This window comes from Cornus florida, unplaced genomic scaffold (assembly GCF_030987335.1).
Source record: "Cornus florida cultivar Cherokee Brave unplaced genomic scaffold, ASM3098733v1 CherokeeBrave_3.0.0_Hap2_Chr11, whole genome shotgun sequence".
NCBI lineage: Eukaryota > Viridiplantae > Streptophyta > Magnoliopsida > Cornales > Cornaceae > Cornus > Cornus florida.
In genome coordinates, this window is record NW_026775581.1 from 71,423,250 (window position 1) to 71,448,324 (window position 25,075).

At 35.6% G+C, this 25,075-nt stretch overlaps 2 protein-coding genes across 5 annotated transcripts; both read left to right on the forward strand.

The window, feature by feature from the left end:
* Positions 1-9,125: 9,125 nt before the first annotated feature.
* Positions 9,126-14,434, forward strand: LOC132283790 (protein phosphatase 2C 16-like). Of its 3 annotated transcripts, none has more exons than XM_059785812.1 (5): positions 9,126-9,332; positions 9,959-11,049; positions 11,824-12,183; positions 12,271-12,376; positions 13,856-14,434. In XM_059785812.1, exons 2-5 carry the CDS (start codon positions 10,198-10,200, stop codon positions 14,188-14,190), a joined length of 1,653 nt encoding a protein of 550 aa, XP_059641795.1. In that variant the 5' UTR covers positions 9,126-9,332; positions 9,959-10,197; the 3' UTR covers positions 14,191-14,434. The 3 variants fall into 3 exon arrangements, with proteins under 3 accessions (XP_059641795.1, XP_059641796.1, XP_059641794.1); XM_059785813.1 differs by having other exon boundaries at positions 10,042-11,049; XM_059785811.1 differs by having other exon boundaries at positions 9,126-11,049.
* Positions 14,435-15,989: 1,555 nt separating this feature from the next.
* On the forward strand, positions 15,990-24,416 carry LOC132283791 (large ribosomal subunit protein eL20z-like). 2 transcript variants are annotated; one of them, XM_059785815.1, is made up of 6 exons: positions 15,991-16,137; positions 18,644-18,807; positions 19,045-19,113; positions 22,906-23,032; positions 23,107-23,224; positions 23,961-24,416. In XM_059785815.1, the coding sequence occupies exons 3-6, from the start codon at positions 19,104-19,106 to the stop codon at positions 24,012-24,014; spliced, it is 309 nt and encodes a 102-aa protein (XP_059641798.1). In that variant the 5' UTR covers positions 15,991-16,137; positions 18,644-18,807; positions 19,045-19,103; the 3' UTR covers positions 24,015-24,416. The 2 variants fall into 2 exon arrangements, with proteins under 2 accessions (XP_059641797.1, XP_059641798.1); XM_059785814.1 differs by lacking the exon at positions 19,045-19,113 and having other exon boundaries at positions 15,990-16,137.
* Positions 24,417-25,075: the final 659 nt, after the last annotated feature.

Consider the following 25,075-nt stretch of genomic DNA (forward strand, 5'->3'; position numbering starts at 1 on the left):
TAGGAGGGGAGAGAAATTGTTGATACATATATGTATGTATACACACAGCCCACTTAACCAAATAGACATGCTCAATCTAACATTCACAATGACTCATCCGAACAAAAAAATCATCAAAAATGTATATTTCAGTTAGATAAAAAAATGTAAACAAGTTTTTCGGGTCATTTTAAAAAAAAAATGCCCTGCAAGATCTCTAAAGTTCCAATTGAAAAGATATGGTTCCTTCAAGTGCACTTCCTTGATTTTTCAGGAAGTTGATAAATTTACAAGCCAAACTACCTTTTCGAAAAATAAGTCTTTAAAGGCCATTTTCCAGTCTTGAACTTGAACTGCTGCCACTTTCTTCTGATTGTGATATCCATTGACTCCCCGCGTGCATACTAGAATTACTACTCCAGCTATCCTGGTTAAACACAATCACAAACTATTAGAAAATTTTCGAATGTATGTCGAGAAATTTTGAGACTAGATAATTTTCAAACTGGTTTCAGTAATCGATTTTTAGAACAGCCACGAGAACTAGTATCACATCTTCATAAATGCATCTCTCTCGACTAGTTATGCCCCAAGACAACTAGAAGCATTATGATTGTAGCAACCTATGAAGCCGAGGACAAAGGCAAATGCTATTCATCTGTTTATTCATTGGCATTAAACTGCAGTCATTTTCCATGATTGTTTCAAACTTGAAGAAGTGAAAAATAATAGTGGTAAAAATTGTGATTGAGACTACTCTTATACGAGATTTCCCACTTGGAAATGAGAGAGAATGACATTTTATCCACCAATACTACTAGTTCTATAAACACAATCATTATAGAGGATTTAAGTGTATGTGTATATATATATATATATATGCTGGCAATGCTTTCCCAAACTTTTTCTTCTCAGGTATTCCTAATATCAGGTTTGTTGCCAAGAAGACAGAAAAAGAGGAAACAACGTGGAGGCACTTATAACTATGACACAATTCAGTGTTTTCGTGCTTTTCCGCTCTTCTGATGAAGGAATGGACTCCGAGACATGGCTAAACAGCCTACACTGTTATCAGTAACAACAGAGTTCAAAGAGAAAATTACGACGACTGCTTTAACTCTAGTAGTAGCTCTTACTTCTCCCACATTGGGGCAATAGTGGGTGTTTGGGGTGTGTCTTGCCTAATCACAAAAGAAACCCAACTTCAGTTATTTCAATGGTAACCAACCAAACTCAAAGTTCAACTTACTTGAAAACTTGGATTACGTGTAGATACTGCATAGGCAATCTCGTCTTTGCTACTGGCCCCATTATCTAGCCCGAAATCTCTTAGTCGCTTCAGTTCAGGCACAATGACTGAACCGAGATCTGGCCTTTCTTTCCTCCTCAGCTCAAAACACTGAATTGCTATAACTTAGCATATGATAAGACCTCCTCAAAAGGCCAATCTGTTACTGTTGGATCAAGCATCTCTGAGAGTGTTTCTTTCTCAATTGCCCTTTCAACATGGTGGGTCAGACCAATGGCAGGCTTTGCTGTAATGATCTGTAACAACATAATGCCCAATGAATATATGTCTGATTGCACACTGAGCATCCCTGTTTGTTGATACTCTGGATCTATGTAACAAAATGTCCCAGCTGCTGCTATCATGTGATATTGAGTGACACTATCAGCGACAGAGGGTGGAACCAACCGTGCTAAGCCTACGTCACTGATCTTGCTCACATAGTTCCGGTCTAAGAGAATGTTAAAAATCTGCATCCATAAAATTAAGTATGTAAATTATCTTCTGCAATTTCCAGAACACACGCACATGCGTGAGTTGACTGGCATTCTTTCAATTTTTAAATTTAACTGATCTCTCTAATCATGATTGAAACTACTGATGCTTGCCCTATCATTAGTTATTATTTTCTCTGTGGTAAGTGCTATTAAACAAGAGAAAAATATGTTCTTTATATATTAATCGCATTACTGTAAAATTATCAAATGCAATAGCTGCTAAGAGTCCAAGTAATTGACAGCATTACTATGTGACTTTGCTAGGCAATTGTAGTGTTGACAATAACAACACGAGAAATTGTTCATAGATGATGCGACTGTGTAGATAGAAGGATAGGTACTCCCACATATTAGGGATGGAATGGTTCGCGAGACTGGTTAGCCTTAGTGTACGATGATTGGAGTAATTCAAGGATTGATTCCATGATATCTTCCATCATTGGATGTCCAAATATAATGTGTAAAACATGTTCACCCTATAAATAGGGTGGTTCATTGCAAACAAAAGTAAGATTGAAATAACTAAATAAGCATGCAGAATTGCAGATGTAGCCCTTTGGGCCTTGTGTTTCTTGAATGTAGCATACAGCCTGAACCATGTTGAATTAAGTTTCATTCTTTCACTCCATTTCATGGTTCAAACTCTCATGATATCCTACACCAATTAGACGAGGGAATGATCCAAGGGATTGAACACCTTGCTGCAACTTATAGGAGAGACCGACTGACTTCATGATATCCTACACCAATTACATGCTGAAACATCATGTTTGGCGCATGTATTGCGTTCGCCCAATAAATTTGGTGGTTCACCGTCAAAAAAAAAAATCTAAAGAAGTAAGAGAGAAATCAATATGAAAATGTAGTCCTTTGGAGCTTTGTGTATATGGAAAATGTTGGGAGTGGCTTGAACCATGTTAAATTAGGTGTCATACTTTTCTCTTCATTTTTATTATGTCTTTTTCGTGTTGTTTTTCTCCACCATGACTCAATCAGACTAGGACATCTGACAGCATGTGTAATTCATGATACAGGAAAATCTCGTTTTATCTATTATAAACTAGAGTTGATGAAATAATCATGTATAAACTGTTTTCCATGGAAAAACTTGTTTTGTCTATGTCACAACTTCGAATCTGAACCATGGATAATTGATGAGATGATCCGTTATAAAGTTATATACCCTTTCAATATGTTTTAGCAGAAAGTCAATGCATGAATATTTTCCAAAGACTTTCACTGATATTTCTACATTTAGTTTTCCTAAGTATATTCTGACTAGTGAAGGATCTTGTCTACAACTAATGAACCCTTAAAAAGCAATTTTTATTTTTACCTGGATAAATTCATGCATCTGTCATTGCACAAAGCAACCAAAAACATATCATCCCTCTCGCTGAAATTGCTTTTGTCCTTGTGACATGTCCGGCTTCAGAACCTTAATTGCAACAGCTGTATGACCGAGAAAGGCTTTATAAACAGGTCCATATCCCCCTTCACCAACCTTCAATGATTTGCAGAAGTAATCTGTCGCAATTTCTATTTCTTGAATGGTGTATTTTCTATACTGAATGCCCTTACGTGCCAAAGCATCCATCACTTTATTCTTCTCTTCCGTCTCGTGAATAGCGTTCATTTCTGCATTCTCTCGCTTTTGGATCTCCAATTCTGCAAGCCTTTGGTTAGAACATCTCGCATAAAATTTGAATGATTTACAAACATTTTTGGTTTTAAGTTAGCATCAATGCAGGCAGTACATTTGTTACTTCTCCTTTTCCAAATTGTACAAACACATTCCATGATCTTAAATCTAAACATTTTGCCTCTAAAAAATAAAAAGCGAAAATAAAGCACATAAGGTTTTGGAAGTAACCGGTCCAAGAAAGTGTAGTTGTCTTGTTGTTGAGGAGACAAAGGGTGATAGAAGTCCCAAATATTATACGACAAATTTCAAATTGAAGTGTCAAGAATTCCATTCTGCTATTTGTCTGATTGAATTGGAGGGATGTATATAACATATAATAGAAATGGAAACGTGATAGCTATAGCTACTCAGAGTTAGAGCAATCCTAAACAGGTTGAACCCCCCCTTCTCATTTGATAACAGGACCATACATTTTGTCATTTTCTTTTTTAAATATTAGCAAAAAAAAAAATGAATAGCATTCTCTCGATACCTCTATTATCCACTTAAAGAGAGTATGTTTATGTAATTTCTTAGGACTCACTGATTGAAATCTTCGGAGGCTGAATTATCTGCTGAAAATCCTTTCTGAGATTGTTGCTTGGAATTAGCTGCACTGCTAGGTGGAATAGATCGACTGGCCGGTCGGACGCTATGAGCTTTTCCTTTCGCTATAACATACACTGCACAAAAGTCTGGTGCAGCTTTGCTTAAACTAGTTGGCACATCTGTACCTCTAAATGCCCTGCGTAGAGACTAGAGACAACCAAAAGTAGTATCTGTTGTAAGAGAGAATATATGCAGAGTACTCAAACTTTCTTAAGCATCTTTTTAATAGCTATAGTGGCCTCTAGGCGGTGTAATGACTTATCAACCAAGGTACCAAGTAACTGTACATGGGGATTCATAGTCTCTTCTCTATGTAATAAGGGAAATAGCGAATATGAAGAACTTGAATTATATAATTTGGCATACCACTTACTAAAGAAACACAGGGCTGGTTGTGAGAAGCAATTTACACTTACAAAAGAAGAGCACCGCCACAGTCTCAGGAACAGGCACCGGAATAGTTGCATTCTGGCATGGTGTACAATCGCATGCCACAGGATGTTTAGGCATCTCAGGCTATTGAGGGGGCACTTGTAGCTAGCTAGTATGGTAGCATGATAGTGCCATGCACCCGCCCACAAATGTACCCGTCCACGAAAATTGCAATCCCAGAAGAATCATCCCGAACAACCAAGGATCCTAAGAGGTCAGTTCATATACCCTCTTTTGTGTTTATGTCATCTCATTTATACCCAATGCCTATGTTTTCCACATTGGTTGCATTCTGCTCTGTCATATCTAGCATGTTCCATATGTACATCCCTCTAGTTGTATACTTGCAATGATTGACAATAGTTGAAGGTGTTTCATCCCAAAAGTTAGGAATTACAGTTCACTAAATCTCCTGGGAGGTTCAAAAATTTGTAGAACAAAAACAGTAAAAAATGAAGATCTGCCAAGTAGTGGAACCAGTACCGAACAACACTGTGACTGTGCTCATAAGTCAATGTCTTGGGCCTGCCTCTTTCAAAACACATTTCACAAGGTGAATGTGTGTGTGTATACGCATGCAGAGAGAGAGAGAGAGAGCACCTCGTTAGAGCACTCCGGTTTGAGGCACCGGTTATCATTGTGCTGATCGAATTGTGATCGATAAAATCATCAATTGCATTTGAAACATCAATGTCGTGTAAGACCACCTCCCTTGCTCGAACCTGAAATCCTCAAAACCTACGGAATCAGGCTGTATTCATCTATATGACAATGCTGTAATTTACATATTTCTAAATGAAAAAAATTCCTACTGTATAATACATTGATGAATGATGCCTTTTTCAATTTCACCGGCATTATCAGGTCAAAATGTAACTTGAGCCATTACTGGTAGCAAATGTAGTATTGGTGCTGGTATTTTAGCACAGGGTCTAAATGGCGGTGTTAAAATTTACTGACCAAATAAGTCACTGACTGAAAAACAGCAGAATGATAAAATTTACAGATTTTAGTGAAAAATTTAGCCAATGTATTTATCTTGAAATACTTGTGCGGCTTAGATTATAATACTTACACAATGTATTTATCTTGAAATACAAAACACTCATACAATATACTCATATTAAATTACAGCACTCAGTGCAACATTTAGAATGTGTTACAACTTTGCAATACTAATATTAAATTAAGAATACCTTTATATAATTGTGTTGTTAATTTAAAGTTATTGCATAGTAGATTTAAACGTATCAGTCAAAATGTGACCTAATTTTGTACAAGAGGAGATTTTGGTTTTTGATTTTTGATTTTTCTTGGGTTGGAAATCTCTTATTTCAATCTAAACTTAATCCAACCGATATAGGCATAATTAAATTTAAGATAAATTGTAGAAAATACTTTCGAACTATTATTATTATTATTTTTTAAAATTCCTTCCTGTCGTGGCCAAAAAAAATATATACTATCCTAAACTAAAAAAGCAAACTAAAAATCTCAACTCTCAAGCTCTTACAGGGTATCAATTTTAGCCCAAGCCTGAGCCCACATCCAATTATGATTTAAATTAAATATATACAGTATATATATATATATATTGATTACTGTATTTACTTTGGATAAAATAGACCTATGATATCTAAATAATGTTTGGACAGAGAGGTAAAAAAAAAAAAACAATTCGTTAATTTCTTTTTATATTTTCCATATTTAGTACCTATAGAAATTGATTAGATTTGGGATTAGGGTTGTGTGGATCCAATTTGATTAGAAAAAAATATATATACAATTTTGATATATAACCAACACATTCTTAGTACAGAGTACAAATCTAAATATGTTATGAGATGCGAACTTAAATTTTTTTTATCCAATCAAATAACATGTGACTGATAAATTTTGAAAAAGACAAATTAATATTTGTGACATTAAGCACAAATCATAACCAACTCAATGGAATTTAAAATATAAAATCTGTAAATTTATTGTAAAAACTCTTTTGCAGACAAAGAATTGAACCCTCAAGTTAATATTTTGCAAAGTGAGAAAATACCATTAGGTTACAATGAATTTGATGCTTAAATGCATAGTCTATTAGTTAATCAATGAATTTATTGAATTCTTAAATGCGCACAGTTGATTAGTTAATCAATAAATTTATCAAATGTGCATTTAAGAATTGGGTTAAGTGCAAAAACCCCCCTCTACTATGGATATAGTGTAAAAAGGTCCACATGCAGTATAAAATTTCCTTATATTATCAATTTGATGCAAATAGGCCCCTGTAGACCTAAAATGACGATAATACCCTCACTTCGGTTGAATAAATTAATAACTATAAATCCAGACCATGTAAAATGACAATAATACCCTCAAGATTATTATATTTTTATTATATTATCAGATTATTATATATTTTTATTATATTATTAGTTTAATTATATTGTCAGTTTTTATTTTCTTTTTTATTATATTATCAGTTCTATTAATATTTTTTAATTATATTATCAATTTATTATATTATATATATATATATATTTATATTATCAGTTTTATTATATTTTATTAGATTATTATATATATTTTTTATTATTAGTTTTTTATTATATTTTAGAAGGAAAAAAAATCCCTTTTTTCAAGACGGCCCCAATCCTCCGGAAATAAAATTTAGACTCAATTTTGTAGATGGAGTACACTAATGCAACAAAGCTTATTGGATTATTTCAATCTAATTAACTATGCTTATTTGAAATAATAATAAAAGAAAAAATTAAAATAAAATAGTTACTATTTGTATCTGGTAATTACTATTCTTTCTCCCAGGCTTACAAGTTTGATCATTCTAGAAGGCGCAAGTTAAGATGGTTAGAACTTAGAACAAACTCGTATGCTATTACCAACAAGGACAGCATGTACTGGTCTAAGGAGCACAATGCCACCTTCTTTAGGTGTGGTCCAATGAGTCCCACTATCTTGATATTTCTGCTTTGACTGGACTGTTTTCCCACTTAAAATCAGTGTATTCCATCCTTGAATGCTGTAACCCTTATCTGATGAGCAAATCCACCAAGGCGCTCTCTTCATATCTGATCGAGAAGATGGGTGCAGCAGGAACTGAGCCCGATGACCATGAACTAAGCTTTCCTCATTTCCTTCTTCAATGGCTTTGTGTTCTGCCCTGTGGTGCTGCCAATGTGACTTCGAGCTATACTCGTGTAGTTTGTGCTTTGCTAAAGGGGAGGGGCAAAATGAGAATCAAAATGGTAAAATAGGTTTTTTATTTACTTTTTGTCAAAAAAGTGTGTATGTACATTTTTTGAATTTTATGAACTAGTATACACATTTTTAAAAAGTAATGATTAGTTCTTCACAAACCCTATATATATTAAGGGATTTTTTTACACTTAACCCAATTTTAATTATTACCAACTTAACAAATCATATAAATATCTTATTGAATATGTCTAGTGTATATTGAATATAATAAACTTATTTATTGACGTCCTCATAAAATATATTTACTACTTTCATCAAAAACAAATTTGATAAGAAAATAAATAATTCTCTAAATAATAATGAATATTAAAATTAGAGTGAAGCAATATCTAATGGATCAGATATTCTATGAATTAGGTTAAATAATATATGAATTAGGTTGGTTAATGGATAGGATTTAGATTCGAATTCAATATGCAAAATTTAAATATGAGTTGATGATTTATTTTATAACTCAATTCAACGCTTAATTTTTTAATGGATTAAACATTTATTCAATTAAGTTTGTTTGATAATATAATTTGAATATCATTAAAAATACTATCAGGAAGAGTATTAGGTAAAATTTTAACTGACATTAAATCACTTATCGCTGAAATTGAAAAGTTTTAGAAATGTAAAAAAATATTTATTTTTTAATTATCACTTAAAATCTTCAGTGTTTAAAATTATCGCCAACCAACAAATATAATACATGATGTATATGTTAACATATGTTGTCTAATGCTTTAATATATAATACTTACATATTCATCAAAATGTTTCTTTAAAAAAAAAAAAATTATAATCATTATTTGCCTAATTTTTTAATATTAACTTTTTTAAGTAAAAAAAACACACAAACGCACCCTTAATGGATTAATAACAAATTAAATACGGTATAAATTCATGAATTATTATTAGTCAGATTACTCTAATCAGATTGGATCAAGTAATAATTTTATCAGATTGAAATCGTATCAAATCTAACTTGGTTTGAAATCCGATCCGTTTACGGCGCAAGTATGATTCTCTCTCCCAAGTCCCAATTATTTTACCATTTCTTTGAATCCAAACAATCATGCAAGACCCATATGGAAAATTGGGTCAATCTATAAGGATCAACGGTGGATGATCAAGCAAAGTATTTGGATCAGGATGAGATAATCACAGGGAATCAAGCTTTCTCATCTCACTTCTGATTAAACTGACTTTTTTAATTTTAATTTTATTTATATTTATTTGTTTTGTTTTATGGTATCTTGTGACTTGTGTGAGTCCTGTGACCTTCCCATTGCTTTAGCAGTAACACGTGTCCCTTCTTGAAGTTTGTCTCATAAAAACTCCATGAGGACTTGTAGTCCTGTAAGCACCATCTCTAACTTTTTCTATACACAGCATTGATTGAAGTTAGATAATTGAGTCAACACGTGTCATGAAATGGGGTGCAACCCACAATAAAAAGCATTTTCACAGTACTCTCTCTCTCTTCTCTCTCTCTCTAGGCCTCCCCGAGCAGCAAGAAAAAAAATCTAGGGAAGAGGCATTACTAACCATTAGTTGGAGTTTCAGGTCTTGGATTTCTCAATTGGTAAGCAGCTTTCAATTTTTTCTCTCTAATTATTTGTGAATTTTCATTGTTTTAAGATGTTCAAGGACTAAATTGTATCAGACCCATGTGATTGTATCTCTTTTTTATACAATTTGTTGTGAGAGATTGTTTGATTTTTGGATGTGTTTTCTGGAAGATAGAAAAGTAAAGAAGACCCATATTTCAAGGGCTGATATGGGTTGCCTCAGATGTATGAAACCCAAGTTTTTGGTAGAAAAAGGCAGCTTTTTTGGGATTTCCTTGTGATTCTTGAGGGTAGTTCCTTTTTCCTAGGTTATTTCACATGATCCCCTTTTGCTTTACCTCCTGAGGTTATGGATAAGGGTTTGTTTTTTGATTTTTCTGATGGGTTTGTTTGTTTAAGGGTTGGTGGTGGGGGTAAGAATTTAGGAATTCTGGTTGGTTGTCACTGTTTCTAATATCTAGTCTCTAGGTCAACTCAAATCTATTCATTGCTTGGTATGTTATTATATGGAATGTTAGATCCATTGTTCTGCACCAGATCTAATAATTTCCCATTTTCATTTTGCTTTATCTTTGTTTCATTCCCACTTTTAATTTGATCTTGGAGATGTACTTTGTGTTTCTTGTATTCTTTAACATAGAGGCTGCACATCTCTAGCTCTTCCAACCTCGTGTGAAAAAGTACTTTTTGATCTGTTGTTGTTCAATTGGTGGGTCATTGAAGCTTTTTCTATGGAGGGGAGATTCAGAAACCTATAAGTTTTGTCACTAGATTCATTGCCTGGAGGAGACGAAGAAGGGGCTGAAAATTGTTAAATAATGTGAGTTTTGGAGAGTTAGGAGGTACCCACTTGTTATCACTATTCGAAGTGCGGGATTGATGGAAGAGATGCCTTCAGCGGCTGCAGTTACACTTAGCTTAAGTAATGCAGTCTGCGATAGCTCTGGAATTGGAAGCCCTGTGGAAGTGACACGACTCAAGCTGGTGACGGAAACAGCAACCTTGTTATCAAGTCCTGCATTGGTGCTGCCTGCAGAGTCTGTTTCTGGCTGGGATGGAAATGGCAGTGATCTGAAGAGTGACGTTAAGAGGGAAACCATGGGAGCCCGAGAACGGGAGAGTGGAGAAAAATCTGATTTGTCAGAGATGATACCCAAAAATGGAAGCAGTTGGATTGCTAGTGATCCCATGATCCAGGAAACTGTGGAAGATGTAATTTTGTCTCTTGGAGATGATCCTTGTGGAACTAATAGTGAGGATTTGTTAGATTTTGATGTGAGTCCCAAAATAAGCTTGCCAGTAGCTGTTGAAATTGAGGAAATTGGAAAGGGTCAAATAGTTGCCAAGGTTATTAGTTTGGAGGAACCAAGTATTGGGCATGAGCCTATTACTGTTGATATCCTGACTGTTCAGTCAAGCCAACGCGAAGAGGATTCTAATGGGTTCAACTTAAAGGCATCTATGCCGATTCTTCAGTTGTCTAGGGAGAAGAATATTGGCAAAGGTGGCGGTAGGAGTGTCTTTGAACTGGACTATGCGCCTCTTTGGGGTTCTGTGTCCATCTGTGGTAAAAGATCTGAGATGGAAGATGCTATTGCCTCTGTGCCTCGATTATTGAAAATTCCTATCAAAATGCTTATTGGAGACCGTGTGATTGATGGAATGAGCCAAAGTTTGAGTCACTTAACTGCTCATTTTTTTGGAGTATATGATGGTCATGGAGGTTCCCAGGTTTGTCCGGTTCCTTACTTTTTCTTTCTTTCTTGTAATTATTGGTTCCTTACTTTTTCATGTATCCTTAGTTCAAATTCAATGTCTTCAACTTCCTTATCGGGGAAATAAATAATTCAATATATTCGATTTGATAATTTACTTCTTTGAGAGCAATACGAAATAATTATCTGAAATTTAATTTTTCCTCTTTTGAATTTTGTAATTTGTTAATTATTCATGAATGGTCCCTTTTTGTGATATATTTATCTCAAATATTGTATATAACTGAACTTATTTTGAAAATTTTGCTATTCTCAAAGATTACAATGTGATAACATGTACTTCTTTCGACAGTTTGCATTATTTGAAATCACACTACTCATACTGAAATTTTGTCGAGAAATGTCTATATTTTTTCAACAACAGTTCTGAATTAGCTTTTGAGTATCACTATGATTAATACGAGGATTGTTTACTACTCTGAATAATACTCTGAATAATACGAGGATTGTTAAATGAACTTTAAAAAGAGAAAGAAGAAGGGCATACGAAACTCAATGCTTCAAAACAAAGCTTTATCCCGACCATTATGTTGGCTACATGAATCCTATTTTGCTCTTTATTGCTGTCTAAGGCAATAAATTCAGTTCTGTCGCTACTGCCATCTCTATCCTCACTGTCTCAAGTGACATTAATTTTGATCTTCCCTTTTCACCGTCATAACTCTCAAACTGTACATGTGTTTCCACATCCTAAATTTGTTTCATAATTTGGAGGTCTTTTTTCATTTAGGTTGCACATTATTGTCGTGAGCGCATCCATTTGGCTTTGGTGGAGGAGTTGAAAATTATTACAGATGAATTGATTGATGGGAGTTTAAGGGAAACTCAGCAGATGGTGTGGGAAAAAGCTTTCACTCGTTGCTTTTTGAAGGTAGATGATGAGATTGGAGGAAAAGTTAGCAGAGGCATCACCGGAGGCAATGCTGATTCCTCAAATGATAATTTTGAACCTATAGCCCCAGAAACTGTTGGATCTACTGCTGTGGTTGCATTGATATGTTCATCCCATATTGTAGTTGCGAACTGCGGTGATTCAAGAGCAGTCCTTTTTCGTGGCAAAGAAGCCATGGCGCTGTCAACAGATCATAAAGTAAGGCAGGTGTTTTATAATCTTTTATCTTTTTGTCAGCAGTATTAAAGCTATTCGTGAGAAAATAAATCTTGATTTTTTTGTCAGCCAAACCGAGAAGATGAATATGCAAGGATTGAAGCGTCCGGAGGCAAGGTCATACAATGGAATGGACACCGTGTTTTTGGTGTTCTTGCAATGTCAAGGTCCATTGGTAGGTGTACTTATTAATTGTAATCTTATAGCTACTGCATGGTTATGGTGTGCGTGCGTGCAAATTATTTGACGCAGTACCCCTAGGAAAGTTTGAAGCATCACTTCTGAGATCATAGTTGTCCTGGTCAAAATTAATAGAAAATTGTTAGTTCTTTTGTCGAGTTACTGCAAAGAGTATTAAATGGGGTCATAATTTTAATATGTAATATTTTTCTAGTGATTTCAAATTGAATTTAATAATTCTATTAATTTTTCTTTAAAGCTTAGAACCCTTTTCACTGGTTGACACTTGACAAATCAGTCAGGAACTTGTCAACAGACTGTTGTGCTTTTGCAGTATAAATTTTAGATAACTTTTTTGTTTCTCTCTCTCTTTTTTTTGGAGCGGTGGGATGTTTGGAGAAAGGAACACAGGCTAATGTGAGGCATTTTAGCAAGTTACTTGATTGAGAAACCAGGGTCATCTAATTGGGTGGGGTGGGGCCTGGGTATGTCTTCCCACAAACTATAGGCTGATTAAACTGGCTTCTTTGTCTGTTTAAAGAGCTTTGTAATTTAAAAAGGGCATCAGCTTACACAATATTATATTGCTGTTACCGAAATTTTTTACTTCCTTCAATATCCCAAACGACACACAGGCCTGCATATTCTGTATGTGGGCTGCATACAGCACACATATATAAAGCACTAATTTGTAATTTTTATTTTACTTATTATTACATCACTTCACCATATTACAGTACCCTTTTTGGGAAAACTACACTTGAGTTAGGAGTCCTAAATAACAAAGTTGTGGATCCAATTTTCACTTGGGCTGAATTAGGCATAGTAATTACACTTGCGCCAAGAATCGTTGATAAAGTGGTGAAAGTAATTTTGTTTTGAATATCTACCACTTAAATGAAAGTGGACTTTTAAAATACACAATTTTGTCATTTAGAGCTCCTAACTCAAACAAAGTGTAGTTTTCCCTACTTTCTTTTGTGTCCATGGGCCATGCAGACTGCAACCTACAAAGAACTGGTTTATTTTCCTGGTAGTTCAAATACCCTTAAGCTATGTTTGGGAGCACCAAATCGGTAAATTTCCTCCAGTTCCAATTCCAATTCCAAGGTGCCGATTCAGTGCTCCCAAACGTAACATTATAGTAAGTGATCTGATGAAGCATCTTCCTTTCAAAGTGACTGGAATTGTACTTTTATTGACCAGATTTATAGGAAAAATATGATGTGGTGATGAAAAATCTGAACCGTGGTAGAAAGGCACCATGTACATTAATATGTAGCTCGCATTTCATGTGTTCCTTTTGGCTTGTTTGTCTGATCAAACACAAATGTAAACATATCACTGATACCCCTTGTCTGTCTATAGGGTTATAGTCAATTATGCATTCCTAACCATACTAGACTTGTTATATGATGAAGCAATTCAACCTTGACCTTAGCCTTTGTGCCCTCTCTTGCCTTTCTTATCGCAGGTGATAGATATTTGAAACCATGGATCATCCCTGAACCAGAAGTCACAATTATCCCCCGAGCCAGAGAAGATGAGTTGCTTATTTTAGCTAGTGACGGGTTGTGGGATGTCATGACGAACGAGGAAGCATGTGAAGTGGCCAGAAGACGGATTCTGCTTTGGCACAGGAGGAATGGGGATAATCCCCTAGTGGGAAGGGGTGAAGGAGTTGATCCTGCAGCACAAGCTGCATCAGACTACCTCTCAGTGCATGCTCTCCAAAAGGGAAGCACGGACAACATATCCGTGATTGTGGTGGACTTGAAAGCTCAAAGGAAGTTCAAAAGCAAATCCTAATGACACTTTCACCCATAATTTGGTTCTAATCTACAGTTATATACAATATAAAACTGCATCTCATCATTACATAGCTTAGTCCATTCCTTTTTCATATGGGCTTAATGTGTGTATGAGACTAGTAAATCAGTAGTACTGTGTGTTGTCAAAAAAACTGTAACAGAATGTCTTATTGTCTGTTTGCACAATGGCAGGTTATATATGGCTTACCTAAATCAAAGCTGTTGTAGGACTTTCTTTCTTTTTTCTTTTTGTTTTCCTTATTATTATTTTATTTTTGGCTGCATAACATCATACTATGATGTTTGATGTGTTAATATTTGTTTTGGCCTTTGAATTACTGATATTCTGCAAGTTGAATTCTGTGAATCGTCAAATACAGATTGTTGATGGGGGCGTTGAGTGCATTTGTGTGTGTGTGTGTGTGTGTGTGTGTTTGTACCTGAGTCCAGTTAGTTCCCTAAGCTTTCAACTCTTTTGTTCTCCATCAGTTTTAAGGTTTGCATTGTGTTGCTTGGGAGAACAATCTTTTTGCTTCTCTTCCATTGTCAAGTCTAATTAGAAGTATTCTAGGACCTAGATGAATAAATAAAAATAGCAAGGCTGTGGATTGAATGTTTTAATGTTAAACATGTCAAATTTTATTGACAACAAAAAGTGATGGAGAACTTTTATGTTCAAGAGTTCACAGGCTGTAATTGCACCACTTTTGTAGCTATTGGACTTGAAGCTTCCATCTTTTACTTTGGAAGGTGAGGGTAAGGAAGTATTGTTAAAGTGTACCACTTGGCTTTTGCGACTTTGAAAGATGAGGAAATATCACTAAATTGGGTTTTGTGACTTTGAAAGATGAGGAAATATCACTAAATTGTTTGAGAGGTGAGAAAATCCCTTAAGTTGTAGTCCTTGGTTTTGCCATTTGGTGGATGGTAACAACTGTTACGTACTTTCTTCAGTACATTTGAGAGAAGGGTTGGAAAATCCATTTATAACCAACATCCCCTTCGCTTCTTCCATTTTATACTCTTTAGAAGTTATGATATGATGTACTTTAGTTTATAATATATAATGTTTTTACACTTTATCCGTATTCTACTAATTGGGTGTCCAAGTAAAAAATTATTGAGCAGTTTGTTATATTTTGTAATTGGATCAAGTGCAGAAAACACCTTATATTTTGTTTATAGTGCGTATTGTACCTTTCGTGTGCGAAAAATATCCTTAATGTATAATATGCCTAATGTATCAAATTTGTACAAATAAAAAAGACTATAGTATTAAATAAATAAATAAATAAGTTACCCACAACGTTTATTAGATTAACTATTCTAGATGGTTCAAGTATTTAGCTTTAAAAAAGAAAAAACAATAATTTATGTAGCAAAAATGTTAAAAGCGTAAAAGAGATATTTATTACTCAAAAGAAAAGAGAAAATATATGTCTCCATATAGTGACAAAATAAGAGAAAATATACTTGAGTGATATGAAGTGTATATATATCTATATATGTATAAATATATAACCTAGATATGCACTAATAAGAAAAGAAAAACCAACATAAATGATTGGAGACTGAAAAGCCACGAACATTATATTAATATATATTTGGGTATTAAATTGGTGCTTTAAATTAAAATTAATTATAAATTAAATTCAAACTACCAATTTAGTCCACCAATTACAACATTAGGGAAAATGAATTCTGTGTGGAAATGAATAAAAAATATTTAAAAACTTTTTTTAAGTTTTGAAGAGAAACGCACAATTGACAAGTAGCAAAAAGTAGGGAAAGAGACAAACAAAACGAAGAGCAAGGTGCTATTTTAAGTTTTCAAGGAGCGTTAGAAAAAGCACTGTTCAACATCAAAGCTGCTATTTCTTCTTCTTCTTCTTCTCTCTACGCATCGTTTTGGGTCTCTCCATTACTGATACACACCCTCTCGGCGGTAAGAATAATATATATTTATGATTTTTATTGAATCATTTATGTTAAATGCTTAATTTTCATTACTCCCAGACTTTTCAATTTTTTCTAAATTTAAATTTCAAGAAATTCTGGTTACGTTTTTGATGTTTTTTTTATAGTAAAAGTTCCTTTCTTTTGACTTCGGCTTACCCATACAAGGGTCTAAGTTTGTGAATGTGCGTGTGTATATATACATATATGTATATGTATATGAAAATATATAGTTCAATGATTAATTCTTAAATAGATGATGTTAAAAAACACAGTTTTTTTTTTTTTTTTAATTAAATAAACAAATATGGAGTGAATTTTAGAGTATATTTGTTCTGATTTTGCTCGAGTTTCTTGATGTTGAATTTCATTCTTATGTCTAAAATCCGAGAACATTAGGTTGGATTGACGGTTGATAGGTATGCTAGACTTCTTTAAAATTCAATGTTGAACTCTTGTTCACGATGTTAGAATTGATAAATTACGAAAGAATAAAATGAAATGAAATCAGAAAGCTCTTCTTTGAGGTGAGTGTAATACCTTCCGTTGCTTTGCCTTGGGCAATTTTTAATTATTTCCCCGTCCCCAACTCTAAGGAAGCTTCAATTTGCACAGGAATGCATTTTGCATTCATGTTCATTACATGTACTTTTTGCATTATATAAAAGGCTTCTGATAGCTAAAAAAAAAAAAAAAGCCTTCTGAGAATGGCGAGTTCTGTAAGTCATCTCTTTAATGTCTCGAACATCTTCCCTAAGTAGAAGAGCTGGCATATGAACTACTTGATGCTACTTATCAAGGTTGTTTATCAAACAACTCTTTTGCTGGGGAAATTCCAAAGAGCCTAACTGGATTACAGAGACTCATCTTCGGGAATATCTCGTTAAATGGGCCTTCCCCATATTTGCCCTTTTTCGTGTATCGGAACGTTTAGTGAATTTTAAGAAGTGGGGCAGTATAATCTGGGTATAACTCCTACTGCCAGCTCCACCAGAAGCATTAAGGATGAAATGTAATAGCTTTTGTTCATAAGATAAGGAGTGTCCATAGTCAACCCAAAGGAAGGTTTTGCGTCTTCATTATCAATTTAGCATCATCTGGTTGCCAATTTCTCCAATATAGGGGCATTTTTTTTCAAAAAAAAAAAAAAAAACCTTAACCACTCCGATGAAGCATGGGTTTTGGTATAAATGTAACAAGTGATTATTTTTTTATTGTGAAAATATTAGTTTAGGCCCTTAGGGCACTTTGGTTTAGTACGTTACTTGTGACTGGGGGCAAGAGTTGGATTAATTGGAGTAATTATTGTTATCATTGTCAATAGTCAAAGGTGGTTCATCTTGCTGTCTATTTTAAATCTGTCCACTTAAAGATGGTTTTGTTGGTCACTTGAAGATAAACTTATGTTCCCTGCATAGTGTGATAAGCTTCTATTGTTTAATCTGTGTAGTCCCTCTATAGGACCCCGTTGAGGAAAAGCTGAACCTGAAAGTGGTTGATGCTTCATAAGATCGGTCAGCTGCTGATTTAAATATAATTTATGTTGATTTCTGTACCATGCCAAATCCAAATTCCATTGTATGAATAAAAATTAATTAACAGTTTGGTGTGGGAGAGAAAAATTCCATTGTATGAATAGAAATTAATCCAATCCTGGTAAGCTTTACTTTTTTCTCTCTCTTTTTTTTTTTTTTTTTTTTTTTTTTTTTTTTTTTTTTTTTGTCTTTTTCCACTCACACACACGCACACAAAGAAAAATAAAAAAAGAAGAGAAAAAGTAAAGCTTACCGGGTGCAGGTTATCATTCTCTATATTAAAATAGTGGAGACTATATCTTATCATTTTATTATTTGTCATAGCCACTAACATGATTTAGTTTAAAATGACCAATCTAATAAATACTTGCACAATGCAGTGCTAAAGAAAGAACCAAAAAATGATCTTTCGTGTATAATCCTGCATAATCTTGAATGTTATCAGTTCTGGTCTATAGACCAAATAATACTATGCAAGCAGATAAACGTGATAAATATCAATAGCTTGGCAAAACTTTTCATGCTGGTTACCTTCCTCTTTCATGGTCCTAGTGATCCTAAGATTATAATTTTTTATGTTTACAATGGCATTTAGATGGAAGATCTCCAAACTAGGAATCAATTGTAAGGGAAACTGTTTAACTGGGAGAAAGAGAAAAAGAAAACTGATTTCAGTCCCCTGAAAGTTTATATTGAATCATGTTTGTCCAGCAGATGAAATTATAAACTATTATAAAATTAATGCTCACCTCCATCACGACATTTTCATCAAATCGAATTTTTTGGTCTCCTAATTCCCTCTGGTAATGCATATCCAGTATTTTGTATCAATCAAGGTCTTCACTCCTCAAATGGGATAGCTTTTTCTTGATTGTGTGTATTATTCTCTTTGGATTAAAGTTAAATTTGATTTGGACAGATCTATCACCTTACATCTCTGCTTGATCATTTTCTCTGCAGTGCCTTATCCAAGAGAGGTCCTGTTTTTGAGCAGATTGATTGTTTGGAAGGAGATGTATATGGGTGAGATGAGGTGGGTGAGACGACATTATAAATGCAACTAAATGACATTTATGTCACCTAATCAGTGTTTACCTATGAAATGCTATGTCCCGTTCTTTGTGGTAAGTGATAATTTTGGCTTTCTTTTCTATTGAGCAAATGGTTGTCTCTATATTTTCTTTTGTTTTTCAATTGAGCACCTCTATCTTCAAAATTTCCCTCTTTGTACAAGACTAATATTCCAATTTGGATTTGGTTCTCAAAATGAACTTTGATTTATAATTTCTCTGTTTTCTTGACTTGGAGACTTCATACCATTGACACAAGATGCTTAAATTAGTGCATATATCATGTAACAGGTGGTATAATGGAAGACTGAGGAGCTGAGGACATCAAATTTCATATATTTCTTGTACACATGGATCGAAGTACTCAACTTTTCTAGATATATATTGTTCTTCATTTTTCCATTCTATTATAATTCTAATTCTTTGCAACAAGGAGGTGCGTGTAGTGATGGGCACATCATTCTCATTTTTCCGTTCCGTTCTAATTCTAATTCTGATTCTTTTCTAATTCTACATCCTGAAGAAATTTATTTGTCTAAGTTTACACTTGGAGAATTCATGTCTGTAGAGATGTTGAATCAGGGCATTGTGTAGTGATGGGCACATCATTCTCACTTTGTATAGGATATCTGATGATGTGAATGAACTGTTCTGAAGTGCTTGGTTAAAATGGATTTCGAATGGTAAAAGCCTCGGGTTTATGATCCTATGAAACTTCAATGATAAATTTGAGTTGGTTTCGTGTGCGTGTGTTTAAATTTCCTGTTTCCAGTGGTCTAACTCTTAAGTTTTGCTCTCTTTTTTGTAATAACTGACGTGTTAGGAGTTTCTGGACATCCCATGGAGATGAATTTATTTTATGGTGCTCCATATGACGTTTCAAACAAGGCCATTTTCTCTTCTGCATCATTTGATTAAGTTGTAAGTTTATAGAAAATGGCCTCTCCACATTTTCTTAGTATCACCTTTTGGTGAAGACTCACCCTCTTTTGGAAAGTTATTTTCATTTCAAACAGAATCCAATTTGAGATCTAGGTTTGCCACTTCAAAATACAAATTGAATGATCATGATTCCATTGAAAGATCTAATACCTCTTTTAACGAGAGAACAGAAAATTGGGGTTTATGTTTGACATAAATAGGTTTAGTCAAACCAGGTAGCACACTACAGACTTACTTTGTTTTGAATTTATTATTTACACGGAGAATAAGTAGCATTAATGTGTGGAAGAAAAGCAATATGTTTAGCCACCATAGCTGAGAGAGTAACAAATTGTAAAAAGAAATGACCATTATCCTGTGTTGGTCTGACCAATGAGGGGTGCTGGGAAGGGTATATTGGATAAAAGGTACATGCCTGACCTCTAGCATTATTTGCAAGAAGTGGTTTATGTGAAACTCTTACCTGTGTTCTCATGCTTAAGAGTCATTTCTTTTACCGTTGCATCAAGTAATAGCTCCTAAGAATAAGTTATAAATCTTTATTGAACAAATTTTGCTAACACTGGTTGACAGGCGTGCACATGCGGCAGCCTGCTGACTCACCCCTTTGAATTCCTGTCCTTTTATGTCAGGGTAGGGATGAGTATGAATCTTACTGCTTTATGCCCCATTTATTTTTTCCACTGTGGCTTTATAGTGAAAAAGCAGATTTGTCTTTGTTGTGCTCTAGCTCATCAATTACATCCGATATCGACTCAATTTGGCATTTTCTAATTCCTATGGTCAGGGTGCAAGCTCCATGCACGATCCTCATTCTTGATTTTTCTATGCTTCTTCATATGTTAGCAACTTAGCAACCATTTACTCTTTTGTTATGATGAAATATTGATATTATTTTTTAGCAGCTTCTGAGTATAGTCATATTGCTATCCCAGCCCATATAGAACACCTGTTAAGTGGTTATAAGACATTTAGCTGCACCTGATGACCCAACTACCTAGAGTGACATCATTCCGATATAAGCACTGCATAATTGACTTTAATTCTCTGTTCTTCCTTATCAGCTTGAGCTAAATACGTTGCATTCTTCTGCCTAGTATCAGATGCATACGTCTTTTTTTTTAAAAAATTGTTCGAATGTTGATGCTGTTCGAAGTTGATTGATAACCTTAGTTCATTTTCAAAACAAGGAATTTTTAGATCTTTTAATTATACTGTGATCAATGCAATACTTAGTTCTTCATGAAGTTCACAAATTCAATCTTTCCACTGAGTTGACTACTGCCTGAATATATTTCATACAAGTTTCTTTACTTGTTTAGCACAGATCTTTTTTGAATTCTTGGGATGGAACAAAATTTTGGTTTGGTGATCTTTCTCTGTCAACCTATGGTGGGCTTTGGCTGCTAAGCAAGCTTAATGTCACGGGCCTAGAGATTTGGCGCAGCGGCACGGCCCGTGCGGCACCAAGGCGTTGCTTCAGCTCGCGCAAGCGCCCTGGTCAGCCACCACGACCTACCCTCCCAAGGATACATGCTGACTGGTTTCGGCCTACCATGGCCTCGTCAGGGGAACGGCTCCAGCTCCCGACCAGTTTGTGCAGGGATGGCCAACTCCCTTCTTCATAGTCAAGTCCACGACCAGCGACAAGCACCTCGAACTGAACTGAGTCGACCTGCCTGAACTCTGAAGAGGTACCATCCTGTGGTCCTGCACGCCCCTTCCCTGGAACCATTCCCAGTCAATGAATGTTCTTAGCCAACCAGCATGCGTATCTTCTATACTCATGGCGTCGTTAGGAATCGGATCGTGACATTCTCCCCCACCCAAATCCTGCGACGCCCTCGTCGCAGTGCGGCGCTGACTCCGCTGCGTCCAACATTCCAAAGTCTCTCTCCTCCAAGTGGTATGCTCGCCTGCCCACCATCGCTTCCTTGTACAACCCCTGGCTGCACTCGCCCAATGATAGGGTTTCGGGCTAAAGGGACGCCCACTTCTTCGGAACGCAACCCCACGTTATGCCGCCTCCGCGACACCCCGAGCAAACAAGCGCCCTCCGGCTAACTTGATACCCGCCTTTCACAACGGTTTGCACGCCTCTTGAACTTGCAAAAACTTTGGTGCGCGCGGCCCTCCGGCCTAAAGGACGCGTCTTCATGGGGAGATGGAGGCTCTCCTCCAACAGCATTGATTGCCCACCGACGCTTTAGTGCACCGTCTTCATTCTCAAGACCCCCGGATCGACAAGGGGGCACACCTCTGTGCTTTTCCCCAAGTTCTGCTCTGATACCATTTGTCACGGGTCTAGAGATTTGGCGCAGCGGCACGGCCCGTGCGGCACCAAAGCGTTGCTTCAGCTCGCGCAAGCGCCCTGGTCAGCCACCACGACCTGCCCTCCCAAGGATACATGCTGACTGGTTTCGGCCTGCCATGGCCTCGTCAGGGGAACGGCTCCAGCTCCCGACCAGTTTGTGCAGGGATGGCCAACTCCCTTCTTCATAGTCAAGTCCACGACCAGCGACAAGCACCTCGAACTGAACCGAGTCGACCTGCTTGAACTCTGAAGAGGTACCATCCTGTGGTCCTGCACGCCCCTTCCCTGGAACCATTCCCAGTCAATGAATGTTCTTAGCCAACCAACATGCGTGTTTTCTATGCTCATGGCGTCGTTAGGAATCGGATCGTGACATTAAGCTCAGCTGACATCTTATCATGCTTTTATTTTATTTTACTTGATATGCTCTTCCAGCTTTTTGTATCGTCGGTCCATGGTTTTGTTCACACTCTTCAGTCTTAAAATGAAGTTTCCTGTTGCTCTGTGCAATTGAAAATTTTTCTTCGCCGTGGTTGAATTTGGAATTCAATGATACAAAATATGTGCAATATCAGTTAGGTTATTTTGGTTTGGGAATAATTAACAATTATAGAGTGACACAAAATGGACCAGAAATCTTTTTTTTTTTTTTTTTCCTAAATGAATGCGCCAGAAATCATAGAATAAAAACCATGAGAATTAATGTCATACCCATTCTACTACATCTGTTAGGGCCCACAATTTTGTGCTGCAAATGGCTGACGTGGATATGGTTTGGTATTCATATAACTTGTGTTTATGCTATTGAAAATGTATCTAAAATAAGTACTCCTATTTGCAATCAAAGAACCATGAGCCATCTGTCCAAGTGTTTCAAGATGTTTTGTTAATCACAGGGCTCTCAACAGATGTCAAGGAGGGTGAGAATGGCAATTACACCCTCATTAGAGATGTGGAGGATAACCAATTGGGAATGTTTGACCAACCGCTGCCTTGCTTTGGTTGTGGAATAGGATGGTTTTCGTGAGTTTTTCTGCACCTGTGCTTCTTCTAATTCTCTCTCTCTCTCTCTCTCATGGGCAGACCTTTATTTGCAGTCTTTTGCTTGGATTTGTATTCCCACTGATGTGGTACTATGCAACAATTCTTTACTTTGGGAACTACTACCACAAGGATCCTAGGGAACGAGCTGGACTCGCTGCTAATGCAATAGCTGTAAGTGCTCCATATGACGTGAAGTTAGGTTTTTTTCTTTTTCTTTTTCTTTCTTTTTTTTTTTTTGGGAGGGGGGGTTGATTCCCTGACAGAACTTTACAGAAAACCTCAAATATATAGCATTTGGACATTTATAACTTATCTCTTCCGCACATGCATACTCAAGAAAAAAATGTCTTGTAAACTTTGCTAATCTGTGAATCTATCTTTGCAAGGTTTTCTATGTTTAGAGCTCTACTACAAATACATAACACTTACTTCTCTAATTCTTCCTCCATTTATCTTTTCTTTTTTACTTTTTTGTTATGCGATTTAAAATTTCTTTGGAAAGAGTTGAAATTGAAAGCTGGACAAGATAACCTCCTGAAAATTCAATAGCTGGCACTAGTTCCTCTCCTCTTACATTGCATGTCAGTAGTTTACATCCTTAAATCCAGGGCATTTATTTATTTACTGCATTTCTTACAATTACTTTGCACTGCATATTGTATAGACAACTCTGTTTTTTCATTAGAAACACTTGCAGTCCAGACAGGAGTCAAATAAGGACGTAGTGTAATAGGTGGTTGCATGAATTGCAATGGTAAATAGCAAATAATATCTTGCCCCACCCTTGATGGGGTGAGGTTGGGTTGTTCTCAGGTTTAAATATTTCTTAGGAAAGAAAAATGGATTATGTCCTCCCTTCATCCTCACTTCTAAATACTGATCTCAAGTATGATTATCGTTCTTGCAGGCTTTGATACTTACAATATCAGTGCTGATCGCAGTAGCAGCCATTCTGCTCTAGTGCTAGTTCCCGCGGTTCTGGTGATCCTACCTCTCACATGAACTAGGATCCGCTCTTCGCACCTCTCATATGACCGGCCTCGAGCAAAAGTCCGAGTGGATCCTTTTGTAGATAAAGCAGCCATCTCATACTCTTAACAGGGCACAACTGAAGAAGAATGTTTGTTTAGAGGTTCATAAATATTAGAAAGCACTTGTTCTTGGCTCCCTATTTAGCAGTGTGGACAAATTCCAACTTGTACCAAGAACTTGTGACGTACGCCTTGTCATTAGGGTATTTTAGTATTTATGTAGCAGTAATTCGTGTGTGAAATGGTAGATATTGCTTCATCCAGTAACGATTTTCATTTGTTTTCGAAGAATTTTTCATACTAAATTTTCAAGAGTTGGTTGATTAGTTAAATAGCATACTTTTTACTAGAATCTGATAATTTGGTTGGATATGAATGTTAGGAGAAAACCTAATAGCTTAGGTTGTGTGATTTATGCTTAATTTACCTAGGTAACAGGCCTACCTACCAACAAGGTTGCCCGGAGAGGCAAAGAAACTAACCTGTGAAACAAAATAAAAGAGAGAATTATTTAGTCATAGTTGAATCTTACCTGGGAGAAAAACTTGGGACTTGTTTGGTTCAGTTTTTCGAGAGCAGTATTTTTGTCCAGAAATTTGTTTGGTTGCTAATTTTTTAAGAACTCAATTAAAAAAGGTTAATTTTTAAATAACTGTCTTTGTCTTTTATAGTTATCCAAAAATAGTTTGTGTACTGTTTCAAAAAAAAAAAAAAACTGAACCAAACAGTCCCTTATTTCCCATCAACAATGGCTTTTTCACCGTCATCAATATTGCTTATTTACCTTACTTGTCTGCCTTGGGTTGGCATTAATTGCTATCTCACCATTTATTTATTTATTTATAAGGAACACTTAATTATGATTTAGTTAAGCCCTAATGGTTGTATATTTTTGCTGGAAGAAAGTAACAAAACCGTTTCCTTGTTTCTGAAATGGATTCTGTTGGTTTTTTTTTTTGTTCTTATTTCTTTTCCGACTCAATTTCTTTTA